A 15,147-nucleotide genomic window follows, 5' to 3' on the forward strand; every position below is an offset into this window, starting at 1 on the left:
TCAAAACTTAAATAATACTGCCATTAACATCATCAACTTCCTTTCACATCTAGGAGTTTATGTCTATTGAAGGTCCACCTAACTTGTATTTTCTTCTGTTGAAGGTTCACCTAACTTGTATTTTCTTCTGTTGAAGGTCCATCTAACTTGTATTTTCTTCTGATTATCACCGTGCCGCTCAAATCCAGTTGTTTATCTTGATACTCTTTCTACACTCACATGCCTTACAAACACCTTAAATTCACTACGTAACAAGTCAAGTGTTTAATCTGTACCCTTGCAGCCCTGTGATTTCTCTCGTGGACAAACTTGGTTGATGTAATTCCATTTTTTTTTTTTTTGCTGGTTGCTTTTTCAAATATCTGTTTTTATTTCCTGCTAGTGCATATCTGTAATTCCTCTTTCTCTGAAACATATCAATGTTTAAGAAAGGAGCTTGTTGTCATATACTACTGGCTTTGGTTCAGGAATCATGGCTCTAAGGACTGAAGAAATGGTTTAGTAATTAAGAGCATTGACTGCTTTTTCAGAGTATTTGGGTTTGATTCCCAGTACCCACCCAGCACCACAGTGGCTTATAACTACCTGTAATTACAGTTCCAGGGTATCTAATGTTCTTTTCTGGTCTCTGTATGTAGTGTGTGTACATGACACACTGACATACATGCAGGCAAAAAATGCCTATACACACAAAAATATAAAATATGACCAGGGCAAATTGGTTAAGCTTCCAAGCCTCAAGTTTCTACCTTCCATATTGTGTGTTTTGCAGGCTTGTTAGGAAATTAAATGTAAAATCATAATTTATCTTGTATTAAACAACTTTATACAGTGTATTAAGTAACTCAAGATGTTTTACATATGCTTGATACTGTCAATCTTTCATTTATCTTATCCCTTAGACTGAGATGCTTTATTCACTATTCCATGGATAGTGATGGAATCAGTGCACAAACTAGACGTAAGAGGCAATGTGGGTTCCACGTTGGGCGGATGGGGCAGAGAGAGACACAAAGATGGCTGTACCAGGGCCATGATGGGGAAACACAGCATACTTCAGGAGTACTGAAAGACGCTGGGGCAGAGCAGAGTTGTCTCTTATTTTTTAAAATTTTAAGTTCTCTTTGTTTTCTTCATTTAAAAAATACTTTATTTGAAATTATGGTTATATCATTTCCCCCTTCCTTTCCTCCCTCTAAACCCTTCCATAGATCTCTCCTTGATCTTTTAAAAATTCATGGCTTCTTTTTTTTTAGTGTGTGTGTGTGTGTGTGTGTGTGTGTGTGTGTGTGTGTGTATTCTTAAGTACACAAATACAATCTTCTCAGTCTTTATGTGCATGCCTTCACAGGTGACTGTTAACTGATGGCTTCTCCTAGGCGGAGACTATTTCTTCTGCTCTCAGCATTTCTCAGTTGCTTGTAGTTCTTTGTATAGGGTTGGGGCCTCCTGGGCCTTTCTTTCCCTGTCCATATCATTTTTGTCCTTTCCAGCTCATGCTTAGGCAGTCATATTGGTGAGACTATGGGTGTAACTTCTGAATTCCTAGAGGACACAGCCTCACTCCCTGTTCCTCTGGCTCTTACAGTCCTTCCACATTCTCCTTTCTGAAATGATCCCCGAATCTTAGATGCAAGCGCTGTATTGCAGATGGATCAGCTGGGACAAGGCTCCACAATTGTGCATGTTGATTGGTAGTTTTCGGGAGCAGTCTATCGTCAACCTCTAGTGTGTTGTGGTCCCAAGGGTAGAGCAGCATTAACAGGACACAGGGGGTACACAGCCATCGTCAGCCAATGCACACTTTATTCAAAGTTTCAGCATCTTTTATACAAAAGACAATACAAATTTCCTCGCAGTTTCCAGTTTACAGCAGGTGCTGTTTCCCTAGCAATAGCTTATCTTGGTTCAAAGTGACCCAAACCTCCTTGCAGACTGAGCAATCTGTCTGCTGTCCAACTCTCAAACGCATTGCTTCTTACAATTAAGAGTAAAGTTACTTTCTCCTAAGAAAAGGACCACAAAGGTCGTTTCCTCAGGTTTGCTGCTTACGCGGCAGAACACCAGGATTCTCTGCTTGAGGAAGTATGCGTCCTCGGTCTCAGTCTGCTGAGGATGTCTAAGACCCTAGGTTGCCTCGAAGCTGGCAAGCTGGAGGCAGTCTCCTCATGCCATTCTCTACAACCTCTGTCTATTGCAAAGAGAAATTTCCTGAAGAGGGGTGAGGACTACACTTACCTGTATTTATAAGGACAAATACTTAGAATGTAGTTAGGGATTATGTTGACCTAGTAAATGGGACAGTTGTAGGTTTTCTTCCAACATCTGTGACTTCACTAGCCCTGGGTAGTGGCTAGGTTTCCAATACCCAGGCATGATTCCCCTCCTGTTGAGAGGTTCTTTTATTATTGTTGATTAATTATTTTATTTATTTACATCGTAAATGTTGTCCCCTCCAAGTTCTCCCTAGAAGAGTTCGTCCAGCATATCCCCTCCCCTTTTTCTGAGAGGGTGTACCCCTTCTCCAAATTCCCTCTCCCTGGAACATCATGTCTCTACAGGATTAGGCACATCTTCTCCCACTGAGGCCCAGGTAAGGCATCCCTCTGCTACAAAAGTGCCAAAGGCCTCAGACCAGCCTGTGTATGCTCTTTGGTTGGTGGCTTAGTCTCTGGGACCTCCCAGGGGTTTAGATTAGTTGGTTATCATCTCCTCAGCTCCTCTAATCCTTCACCTAACTCCTCCACAGGGGTCCCCAGGCTCTGTCCAATGCTTGGCTATGAGTGTCTGCATGTGTCTCAGTCATCTGTTGGTCAAGCTTCTCAGCGGACAGCCATGCTGGGCTCCTGTCTGCAAGCACAACATGGCGTCAGGAATGGTGTCAGGGCTTGGGTTTTGGCTGAGGGATGGATCCCAAGTTAGGGTGGTCACTGGACAGCCTTTCCTTCAGTCTCTGCTTTACATTCTTAAGTACCAAAGTGCAATAAGGCAGATACAGAAAGAAACAAGGAGAAAAGACGATTGTGTGCCTGTGGCTGCACTGGCACACTAAACTCACTTGAGACTGAGACAGGTGGTCTTGGCGCAAAGTGATATCTATGGACCTGATTCATTCTCTATGTGAGTGTTCAGTTTCCCAGCATCATTTGTTGAAGATCATCTCTCCACTGTATGTTTTTGGCAGCTTTGTCAAATATGTTAAGCTATATTTTCTCTAGCCTAAAAACCTTTAGTACTTTTATTGGTTTTGATTTTTGCCACAGACTCTTTTTTTTCCATCATGAGATGGTCATGTGCATTCAGGATGTATTGCTCCAGGCTCTTCTGCCTTTCAAAGTTCCTGCTGTCAAATCAGCTGTTATTTGTTATTCTGATGACTTTCCTTTATATGTGACTCGAGTTTTTACTTTTAAAGCTTTCAAGCATCTTTATTCTGTAGACTTAGTGATTTAACAGTGATATGCTGTGAGGATTTTCTGGTCTTGTCTCTTTGGTATTCTGTGTGTTTCTTGTATCTGCATGTGTATGTCTTTCTTTACCTTGGAGGAGTTTCTTTCTATGATCCAGTGTATGCTATTGACTTGGAATTCATGCTTTAGGAGTACAGAACACGCAGAATCAGAGTAGATATGTCTCCTAAGTATGTTTAAAATTTCTTTGCTTATTGCTTTAGAATTTTAATTAATTAATTTATCAGCTTTACATCCCAACCACAGCTTCTCCTCCCTTCTCTGCTCCCAGTCTTTCTCTTTCTTTCCCCTTCCTCTATCTACCTCTACTCTCTTTCTTTTGATAAAAGGGGAACCCTCCTATGGGTATCAACCTACCTTGGCATATCAAGTTGCTGCAGGACCAGGCATATCTTGTACTACTGAGGCTAGACAAGGCACCTCAGTTAGGGGAAAGGTATCCAAAGGCAGGCTATATAGTCAGAGACAGTCCCTGCTTCTGCTATAAGGGTCTGACATGGAGACCCAGGTGTACAACTGTTACATATGTGTAGAGGACCTAGGTTCATGTGATACATGCTCCCTGGTTGGCAGTTCAGTCACTGTGGCTCCACTGAGCCCAGGCTAGTTAATTCTGAGGGTTTTCTTGTGGTGTCTTTGACCCCTCTGGCTCCTTCAATCTTTCCCTCCCCCTCTTCCACAGAATTCTTCATGCTTCCCCTAATGTTCGGCTGTGGGCCTCTATAGTCTGTTTCCTCAAGTTGTTGGGTGAAGCCTTGCAGATGCCAGTTATGTTAGGCTCCTGTCTGCAAGTATAGCAGGATATCATTAATAGTGTCAGGGGTGGACTCTCTCTTATTGCGTGGGTCTCAAACTGGGCAACTCCTTGGTTAGACATTCCCTCAATTTCTGCTCCATCTTTACCCCTGCACATCTTGTAAGCAAGACAAATTGTGGGTTGAAGGTTTTATGTCTGGATTGGTGTCCCAATCCCTCCATTGGGAGTCTTTCCTGGTTACAAGAGACTATTCCATATCTCCTGTTGGTAGGAGTCTTAGATAGGGTTGCCCTCATAGATTCCTGGAAATTTCTATTGTCCTAGGTTTCTGGCTCATCCTGGAGATGCTCCCCTATCATTTCTGTTGTCTCTTCCAGTACTCTCTCCTCCTGTCCTCCACCCCGTTTGATCCCTCCTGTTCCTATATCCACCCTTCCCCTAACTGGTGCCTTTCTTCCATCCATTCCTATTATCTATGCATTTTCCATTCTTGGTGAGATTTAACTTTGTCCCTTTGGTGCCTCCTTGTTACTTAGCTTCTTTGGGTGTGTAAATTGTAGCATGAGTGTCCTGTACTTCATGGCTAATGTCCCATTATAAGTGAGTACACACCATGTTTGTCTTTCTGGGTCTGGATCATCTCACTCAAGATAATTTATAGTTTCATTTAGTTTGTTAGTTTTATGATGTCCTTGTTTTTAATAGCTGAACAGTATTTCACTGTGTAAGTGAACCACATTTTCTTATGTATTCCTCAGTTGAGGGACACCTAGGTAGTTTCCAGTTTCTGGCTATTATAAGTAAAGCCACTTTGAACATAGTTGAGCAAGTGTCCTTGTGGAATGGTGAAACCTTTTTTTGGGTATATGCCCAGGAGTGGTATAGCTGGATCTTGAGGTACAACTATTCTCAACTTTCTGAGAAACCTCCAGATTAATTTCCAAAATGGTTGTATTCTTTGATAATTTTATACAATGTGTTTTGATCATTATCTTCTCTTTCTCCAACTTCCCTCATATCTACCCCCTTCTCTATTGACCTACCCAAATTTGTGTCTCCCCCCCACCCCATTTTGTTCAAGTTATGTTGCCCATATATTCTGCCATCTGTGACTTGGAGTGGTTGACTCACCAAAGGATATACTATTAAGGAACACCGAATTTCCTTCCAGAAGCTATCAATTGCCAAAGTATCTCCTCAGCTAAGTTAGGACCCCTCTCCATGTTGGGTTGGACTGGCTTGAGCTTGCACATGCCTTGTCATATTGTCATAGCTGCTTTGAGTCCATATTTGCAGTTGCCCTGTTGTATCTGGGGGACACCATTACTTTGTGACATTCTGTTACCTGTGGCTCTTATCCTCTTTCTTCCCCATCTTACACAACAATCTCTGAGCCTTGGGAGGAAGAGATTAATATAAATGTCTTATTTAGGGCCAGGAATTCCACACCTTTTATCCTCTGTTTCTTGACCAGTTGGGGTTTTCTGTTGTTCATCATCTACTGCATACAGAAGCTTATCTGATGAGGACCATATCTATGGATATAGTGATGAGTAATTATGTCCATTTAGCAGAATGATGGTAGTAGACTCGCCCTTAGGACTTAGACACCGGTTCTTAACCTGACAGTGGTATCAGGTATCAGTTTCATCATATGGAGTGGGAACTAAATCCATGACTTATACTCAGGATGTTCACTGTACAATCGCATCAGTGGGCGTGTCTTGGCAGGCCAGCTGTCACTGTGGCTGGCAGGGTTCACAGGGTATGACTGGTGCTTATTTTGCTCCTCTGGCAGCAGGAAGAGCACCCTCTAGCACCATGAAAGCTAGCTAGAGGTGAGGAAGCTTCCAGGGGAGTAGCGTTTTGATATCTTCATGTTTTATGACTCAAGTTTTTTGTAGTGTTTTCAGCAACAGAATCTTAACCATCTTCCAAGCTCTGGAGGGTAACCAAGTGCATTGGCAGTAGCTTGCAATGTTTGGGGCTTTATGGGAGCGTAGTATCCAACGACTCTAAAAAAGTGATTCATTCTGGACACTGGGCTTGTAATTTGTTAACTCATGATGTCTGTCAGAGGTATAGCCATTAGGTAATTACACTTTAGTTCTTATTTTAAAGTTATGTATTTGTGTATGTATACATGAGAGCTGGTGTTCTTGGAGGATACTGATGTTGGATCTGTGAGCCTCCTCACATGGGTGATAAAAATAAAACTTGGTGGGTCCCCTATAAGAGCAATGAATGCTCTTAACTTCTGACTTACCTCTTCAGCTCTGTATAATTGTGTGTGTGTGTGTGTGTGTGTGTGTGTGTGTGTGTTTGTGTGTGTTTGTGTGTGCATGTGTATTTCAAGGAAGCTTTAAAGTAATGTGGAGGTTTGAGTTTGACTTTTCAAGTGATCTTTAGTATTATTTATCCCTCCGAATATTTCTACTTCTACCCTGCCTTCCCACACCCCACTACAATTTAACCTTCCTGTTCCACCCATTATCACCTTTCGGGTCTTTATACCATCACTGCCTCTCTTCTCCATTGAGACTAACCCTTCTGTACCCTTTCTACTTTCCTGACCTCTGTGTATTCCAAATGAACATACACATCTGAGGATTCAAAGCTAACATCAAAAATGAGAGCAAACATGCAGGCTGTCTCTTACCTCTCATCTCTTCCAGGCTTCCAGCTGCCATCCTGGTCCCTTTGTCTACTGCCTCCCAACACAGTTTCCCACTGCACCAAACTGCTTCCATATTGATGCCAGGGTTAACTTTGCAAAATATGGGTTACTTTATGTTTTTTTTCTTTAGTTTAAACCTCAGGGATCATTATTTACTACACTTGATCTTAGCCAAAAGGCCGAGAAGTAATGACCATCATTTACAAAATGCACTCCAAAGCCTTTAGTATGACGTACATATTCAAAATCTGAGCACCACCGTTCCTTCTCCTCTCAATGATGCCATTTCTACCAAATCCCCAGTGTGTTGGGCTGGAGATGGTTTTGTTCTTGGTTCAGTTTTTCTCTTCTGCATGGGTTGCCCTTTGTCTTAAGACCCGAAGAAAATGAAATGCAGACAACTCACTGCAAAAGAAGTATTTTCTACTGAAATTCTTTTTGTTATTCAGATTTTTTTTTTTATAAATTTAACTATTTTTTTTGTTTAATAGGCTTTACATATTATCATCATTTCAGGTTTACTGAAAAACTTTATCTTCTCTATAGGTTATAAATATATTTCATTGTAGTCATTTTGGTACCTACCACACTGAGATGTAATTTTATTTCCCTTATATTTTAAGTTATCACTTTTTAGGAGACAGGGTTCTCTCTATGTAGCATTGGCTGTCCTGGAAATCGGCTGGTATTGAACTCACAGAGACTGGCCTGCCTCCACACCCAGAGCACTTGCATTATAGGTGTGCACTGCCATGCTGTTCAGTTTGCAATAATTTTAGACCTATGGAAAAATTGAGAAAAAAGGAGATAGATAGATGACCCAAATGATATCCACACACATTTGTTTAAATGTAAAATCCAACCAATGGATTGACTACAGTGTCCTAGGCAGTCAGTACCCAGGAGCTTTCAAAGAAGAGTATAAAAAATTATAGATGGGTTCAAAATGTGATTTGACTTTAATAATTTAAAGTTAAATAAGTTAGACAACTAATATTTGTTTTCAGTTATCGGTCATTGTACCAGAGGTGACTGAAAAATATATTTCTAGTTCTGAGTTCACTGTCCGTGTGGTTTCAGTGAGTCCTACGGCTTGTCTGTTGTCCAGGATGCTTCTTCAGAAAACAGAGTTGAACAAGATAAATTCTGAACTTTATTCTGCTGCAAGGTTGAGGGTCTCAGGGGCCAAGCTTGCAATTCTTCCTGTCCAGTAGCTTTCCTTTCCCCACCCTGGTCCATGTTTACTGCAGATGACACCGAGGAGTATACTGAACACTTTGTGGAGGAGAATGAGGCAAACCTGGTTGATTTTGAAGACACTTCTTCAGGTAGCAATGTACATGTCAGGAAGTATTTTCCAGAATCATGGATTTGGCTAGACGCCCACATGGGGTAAGGATCTGTAAAGTTCTTTGTCAATTTATGTTTAGCTTAGTGTACATCTCGAATAATATTTTCCTCCTTTCTGATGTGTTTTAAGTATAAAGCCTGTGTGTCGAGGAACTAAGCAGATGAAGGAGTTTGGGCTTTAGTATGTTGACTCTAACTGTAGTGTTTGATCGAATCATATGAGGATTGTGGCCACAGAGTATCATCAAACTGAGGGTGAGGCTTTATAAAAGGAAGGGTAAATTAAATTTCCGTGAAGTCTTCTAGCCTTCGTTGGTGGAAAACCCATAACATACCTGCTAGTGATACAGTCAAAACAAACAAACCATCACCCACAGGCTTATCTGTAAATCCAGGGAGGAATACTGGAGTAAAGCCTGACAGTATGCATTTAAGAGCATTTGTGAAAATGGTAGTAGACAACTCGGAAGCCCTGAAGCCTGCAGAGCGGCTTTATTGGAGTACGCAGAGTATGGTATTATAAGCTACTCCTTGAGAACCTGAGATGCTCAGCGAATTTAAACTCAGATATGTAGATGACATACATGTGAAAATTAAAAATCTTTCTAATAATTGCTTGTTATGTTGACTTACTTGGAATTACAGGACATACTGGTTTTGTAATTTATGCATTTATGTTGACTTCAGATCTAAGATTCACGAAGACTTTGAAGTCACTGTGCCTGACTCCATCACTTCTTGGGTGGCTACTGCTTTTGTCATCTCGGAAGACTTGGGTTTTGGGCTCACAACCCTTCCAGCAGAGGTAGAATGAATGCTGACTGGGGGAGGGAAGGGCTCAGAAATCTAATGAAATGAAAATAATCAATTATTACTTGATTGATCATGGTTTACTGCGACTTTGAAAAACATGAGTATAGTGTTATTATTTATAAGTTTATCTATTTTTATTTTATGTGCATTGGTGTTTACCTGCTCACATGTCTGTGTGAGGGTGTCAGATCCTCTGGAACTGGAGTTACAGACAATTGTGAGCTGCCATATAGGTACTGGGAATCGAGCCTGCGTCTTTTGGGAGAGCAGCTCTTAATCATTGAACCATCTCCCCAGCTATAAATTATTATTATTATTATTATTATTATTATTATTATTATTATTATTATTATTAATGCATTGTTATTATTGTTATTGTTATAATTATTGTGTTAGTGTGTGTAAACCACAAAACACACACATGGCAGAGGACAACTATGTGGGGTCAATTCTCTCCAGTTATAATTATTTGAATTCTGGGAATGGGAATTAGACTCTTATTGTCAGACTTGTCCAGCAAGTGTCTTTACCCATTGAGCCATCTTGCTGGCCTTATGATAATTGTTGAATCTGAGTTATATTAAATCGATAGATTTTGTCATAAGGTTAAAATATTATAGCTTAAACTTTTTTTTTTATTTCTTTGAGCCAGAAGTTTTTTAGTCAAATCAGAAAATGCAGACACTGTCGAAGCTTTTTCCTTTGAAAATGAGGTCTTACATATATTGTAAGGTTGTGTTTATAAACTCTCAGCGTAAGAGCATGGTGTGGACCAAGCAGTGGTCGGCTTTACTGCTCCTACGTTGTCCCCCTTTACTGTAGGTTGTAGGCAGGGTTCAATGTTTTCATACATGGAAAGAAACACTAGAGTAAATTGAATGTTCTGTAAATAGTGCACAGTTTTGAAATAATAAATACACATAGGTAATTATAATTAATTATGGTAAATACTCTAGAAACAATCAATAATTTAGTACATCATAAACATTTAAAACATTCAAATTTAGATAACACATAAAAATTAAAAAAAGAATTATTTATTTTATGTTTATGAATACACTGTAGTTGTCTTCAGACATATGAGAAGAGGGTAAAACATTCAAATTTAGATAACACATAAAAGTTTTTAAAAAAGAATTATTTATTTTATGTATATGAATACACTGTAGCTCTCTTCAGACACATGAGAAGAGGGCATTGGATTCCATTACAGATGGTTGTGAGCCACCATGTGGCTTCTGGGAACTAAACTCAGGACTTCTGAAGAACAGTCAGTTAAGAGCTTTGTACAAGCAGATAATAATGGGTCAATTTGCATTCTTCTATATGCTGACTGACAGCTGAACCAGCACCATTTGTTGAAAATGCTGTTTTTTCCCCCCTCACTGGATGTTTTTAGCTACTTTGTCAAAGATCAAATTGTTCTTAACCTCTTAACCATTCATTTCTCCAGCCCCCATTTTGTTATAAAATTGATTATTGACCTAATAGCTTACAATGGCTAGATTATTTTAAGATGAGTACGACGTCTCAGGGTGTCTCCTTGCAGGCATTTCTTCATGCCTATGCTCAGAGTTCATACTTTGTTTCCAGTTACTAATAAGAATATAAAGATCATGAATGGTGTCAGTCCAGTAGCTGTCACTCCTATTAGATCAGAAAGCCTCTATAACAGAGATTTTGGGTTGCCTCCTTAGGGTCTCTATAAGTGAGATTTTGTAGAAATTTTAGTAGAATTTGTAGAAATTCTAATAAAAAGTAAAATTGTAAAAATATTAGTGCTTTGGGTTTGTATATGACATTATGGTGGAAGCTCAGGTTATTTAAACATGATTTATTTACACGAATGTCTAAATAAATAGTCAGTAGCTATGTAGATACTTTCATGGCATTTTAAATGATCAGATTTGTAGAGTCAAATGCACCCAGCAGCAAGTCATCTTTCTGTGTTCCAAATACAAACCACACACAAATAATAAATAAATCAAGAATCACAATACAAGACAGCATTTGTTTATTATTTGGGACAATCCTAAGTGCTGTAGAACTTCAGTCTACAAAGTGCTGCTACTACCATTCAACCATTTGACAATCTGAAGATTTCAGTCTACTAATGTCCATCCTTTTGACATTGTGAGATGGCCTTATCATCTACAAAGTTTGTAGTTGAGAAGTGTGCAATTGAATTTCAAAAAAAATAATCCTCTGACCCCTCACCCCACCCCATGTTTTGTGTTGGGCCATGTTCATGTTGGCTTTGCTGTGTGTGGCTCACAGAAGCATTGGTTGGAGGCACAGGGCGTGCCTACTAGAGACCACTGACTTAAAACAAATGGGGTTTATTTTAGTAGGATACATTCTGAACTGGCCACACTGAGAGATTTCCTCAAGTGAGTCTCAACCAGGGACTGTTAGATTGGACAGTATCTTTTGAACACATTATGAAGTCATTCATTACAGTGTAACTGAATGACAGTTTTTTTGCTATCAGAGAGAATGGGTCATGGCTCTTTCACTTGTAGTAGTTACAGAAATTTCTGAACGTCATCTTTAAAAAAATTAAATAGGAACACACTACTCTTATGGAGGTGTAAGGATTGCACAAATGACTTATGAAGTGCTTGCTGTTCGTAAGTGATTGCTGATAGGGACATGGGCACCTCTAGGTGTCCCAGGCTGTGGATATTGCTCTTGTATATAATGTAAAACATTTTTATCTGAATCAAAACATATCCTCATTGTGTTCTCTCTAGCTGCAAGCCTTCCAACCATTTTTCATTTCCCTGAATCTTCCCTACTCTGTTATCAGAGGTGAAGAGTTTGCTTTGGAAGTAACCATAGTCAATTATTTGGAAGATACCAATAAGGTAATGTGTTCAAGGTTTGTTGATTGTTTATACTTTGGAACAAAATACAAGGATTTTGTACAGTATGCATAGTCCTTGAACATCAGGGTCTCCAAGAGTTTTTGTTTTTGTTTTTATTTTTGGCTTATATGTGTTTTACTGGTTTTATCCTTTTAACTTAGTAATTTAAAATTTTAAGAAAGATTTAATTTATTCTTTGACAATTTCACACCCACATATAATACATTGAAGTTGAATTCACTTTACCCTCTCTTACCTTCTTTCTTTTCTCTCAGTAGGTTCCTCCCTCCCATTTCCATGTCTTTTTCTCTTAATTCTCTATGGTGGCCCACTTTCCTTTACCCAGGGCCACCCACATGAACACGAACTATTCACCAGTGTATAGATAGCTTTCTAGTGGCCACACCATTGAAGGCAATGACTCTCCCTTTCAGTCATTAGAACTTACAATCATAGCTCCTTAAGGATGGGTGGACCCTGTGAATGCCATCCCTTGTCACAAGTCATTGGGCTGAGTCTTGGGATTAACCTCTGTTCATTGCTTTAAGCAAGGCTGAGAACAGTGCTGGTCTATGGGTACAAACAGAGTTGGCATTAGAATGAATCAGAAAGCAGTTGGTTTCTGTCATAGCTGTTGCTCCATTATTGTGTCAGTGAGCATTTCTTGCCTGCTAGATTAAAACTGTAGCATGCAAGATCCACATATGGGTAAGACCATTGATAATTTTCTCCCTACATTGCCTATATAGCAGTGTTTGGCACTGGGAAGGCTACCCAACAAGGAGGATGCTTCTGACTCAGTTGTAACATTATTTGTCTTTGTAGTATAACTAAAGTATGTGCTATCTTCAGCAATAGGGTCTAGGCAACCAAGGCAATGGCAATAACTGTTTTTCCTCCCTTTGGGACCTTTGGAGCCTCCATGACTAACAACTCATAGGGAGGAAGCAAACATCTGATACTCCTTCAAGAATTTTGTATGATGCTGGGAGATTGAAAGTATACATACTTTGTTAATGATTTCTTCTGCTTATTAATGTCTGGGTATATCATTAGAAGGTCTGCACATTCTCTTAGTTTTCCAGAACAGAACCCCCTGTTTAGTTAGGGAACTTCCTTTTGGTGTTGGGGGAGTGCCTTTCTCTCTCCTGTCTCCTGCATTTCTTCCTGGTCTTCCATACCTAAAATGTGTCTTTTCTTCTCATCACTATTTTGTACCTACTGCAGCTGGTAAGAATTTATTCTCTCTGAGACAGGTTGCAGCTAGGATTCCTTTCTGGAGGAACTCGTCCACTCTGTCATGTTTGTGGTCTCCATGGTTACTCAGAGCATTATGTTTTCAGGATATTATTTTGTGAGTCATGTTCATTTGTCTCCTTAGGCAATTGGCGCCAAGGCCAGGATCAGGGTTTAACTACTGTTTGTGATGTACTTATAGTTGCATTAGCTAAGTGGTTTGGTTTTAAGCCCTAGGCATATGCTGATACTTTATTTTCTGATTTCTTAAAGTGTGTACATCTGCATAGTAAATCAAAATGTTTATTTATTATTTTTTGATGTTGAAGTTTGAATAGTTGTAAGCCAACTACTGAACTATCCTTCCAGCTCCAGCATTTTGTTTTTTTAGATGTGCTTTTAAATGTGGTCAGAATGTTACAGTATACGTGCAGAGGATCTAACCAAAAAGCTTAATATCCAGTTTGCCTCTCACTAGCAGATCACTTAATAACATAATTGTAGTTTCCTAATCTATTTTAAAAGAACCATCATTATTATGTTAGCAAATTATTGTGAAAAAAAGAGAAAATAAGTTGGAAAATACTTTGTAAACTGTAAGGCCCGTGCTGTTTTGCTGGAACCCACTTATAATCTCAGCCCTTCGGAGGCAGAGTCAGGAGGATTGTTGCAAGTTTGAGTATAGCCTGGTCTATATAATGAATTTCAGACCAGCTAGGCTTACAATCTAAGACTCTAAACCAGAGGTTCTCAACTTTCCTGATGCTGTGGACCCTTAACACACTTTCTCATGTTGTGGTGACCCCAACCATACAACCATTTTTCATTGCTACTTCGTAAGTGTAATGGTACTCCTGCTATGAATTGTAATGTAAACATTGGATGTTCAGATGGTCTTACTTGACCCCTGTGAAAGAGTCATTTGACTCTCAAAGGATTTGTGACCCACAGGTTGAGAACTGCTGCTCTAACCCCTCCCTCACCTTTGGGCATAGTAGTGTACCTCTTAACCCCAGAACGTGGAATCAGATGCATAGTCAAGTGTATTTCACCATGAGTTCAAAGTCAGTCTGATCTCCATAGCAAGTTCTAGGTCAGCCAGGCCTGTCTCAAAAACACAACACAACACAATACAACACAACACAACAAAAGAAAACACAACACAGCACCTCTCAAACCTAGAAGAATTCTACTTAAGGAGAGCAGAAAATAAGTTTGTAAGTACGATATGCCTTAGTACTAATGTAACAACCACGCTTTTCATTGCATAGGTTTTGCAGAGTCTCGGTAGATAAAAGAGCATTCAATCTGTCTCCTGCTTCCCTAACAGGACTTGTGTCTCCTAAGATGACACAGTTAAGTCAGGAGACGCTGAAACTAATACTTGAAGCAGACTTTGTGTATGCTTCACCACAGTCAGTGGCTTTGTGTAGTGAGAGAAGTTAGCAAAGAAGAGATGAAGGCCCCCCCAATGCCTTTCCCCAGATATATTCTGAGGTAGAAGAGGCATGCACACAGTAAATCCAGATTTCTCTCATTGCCTTTCCATTTTACCCACTGCTTGGCTGAATCTTTGTCCCATTTTCCTCTGATTTTGCGTCCCATACTTATAACAATAGTGACAGAAGACACTTTGCAGGAGAGCTTTTTTCTTTTTTTTAATGCAACATTCTGTGTTTTACTTTTTCTTTCTTTCCCAGGTTTTGGTGCTCATTGAGGAAAGTGACAGGTTTGATATTTTAATGTCTTCAAAGGACAACAATAACACCACATACCAGAAGACCACTCTAGTTCCGAGAAAGGACGCGGTCACCCTGGTTTTTCTTATCAGGCCAACCGACTTGGGAGAGATTCCCATCACGGTGACAGCTGCCTCCCCCACTGCCTCTGATGTTGTCACCATGACAGTTTTAGTAAAGGTAAATATTCGGGGTTTAGATGGACACAGTAGAAACTTAACATGGGATTGAAATGCAA

General features: G+C 39.8%; 1 protein-coding gene across 1 annotated transcript in view; it reads left to right on the forward strand.

The window, feature by feature from the left end:
- The window catches only part of CD109 (CD109 molecule), a 94,104-nt gene that overhangs the window by 52,008 nt on the left and 26,949 nt on the right, over window positions 1–15,147 (forward strand). The window contains exons 18-21 of the mRNA XM_080934143.1: window positions 8,155–8,296; window positions 8,942–9,059; window positions 11,821–11,934; window positions 14,871–15,089. Of these exons, the coding sequence (XP_080790269.1) occupies window positions 8,155–8,296; window positions 8,942–9,059; window positions 11,821–11,934; window positions 14,871–15,089 (593 nt within the window). The remainder of the gene's footprint in view (window positions 1–8,154; window positions 8,297–8,941; window positions 9,060–11,820; window positions 11,935–14,870; window positions 15,090–15,147) is intronic.

The sequence above is a fragment of the Micromys minutus genome (assembly GCF_963924665.1).
Source record: "Micromys minutus genome assembly, chromosome: 21".
Lineage (NCBI taxonomy): Eukaryota > Metazoa > Chordata > Mammalia > Rodentia > Muridae > Micromys > Micromys minutus.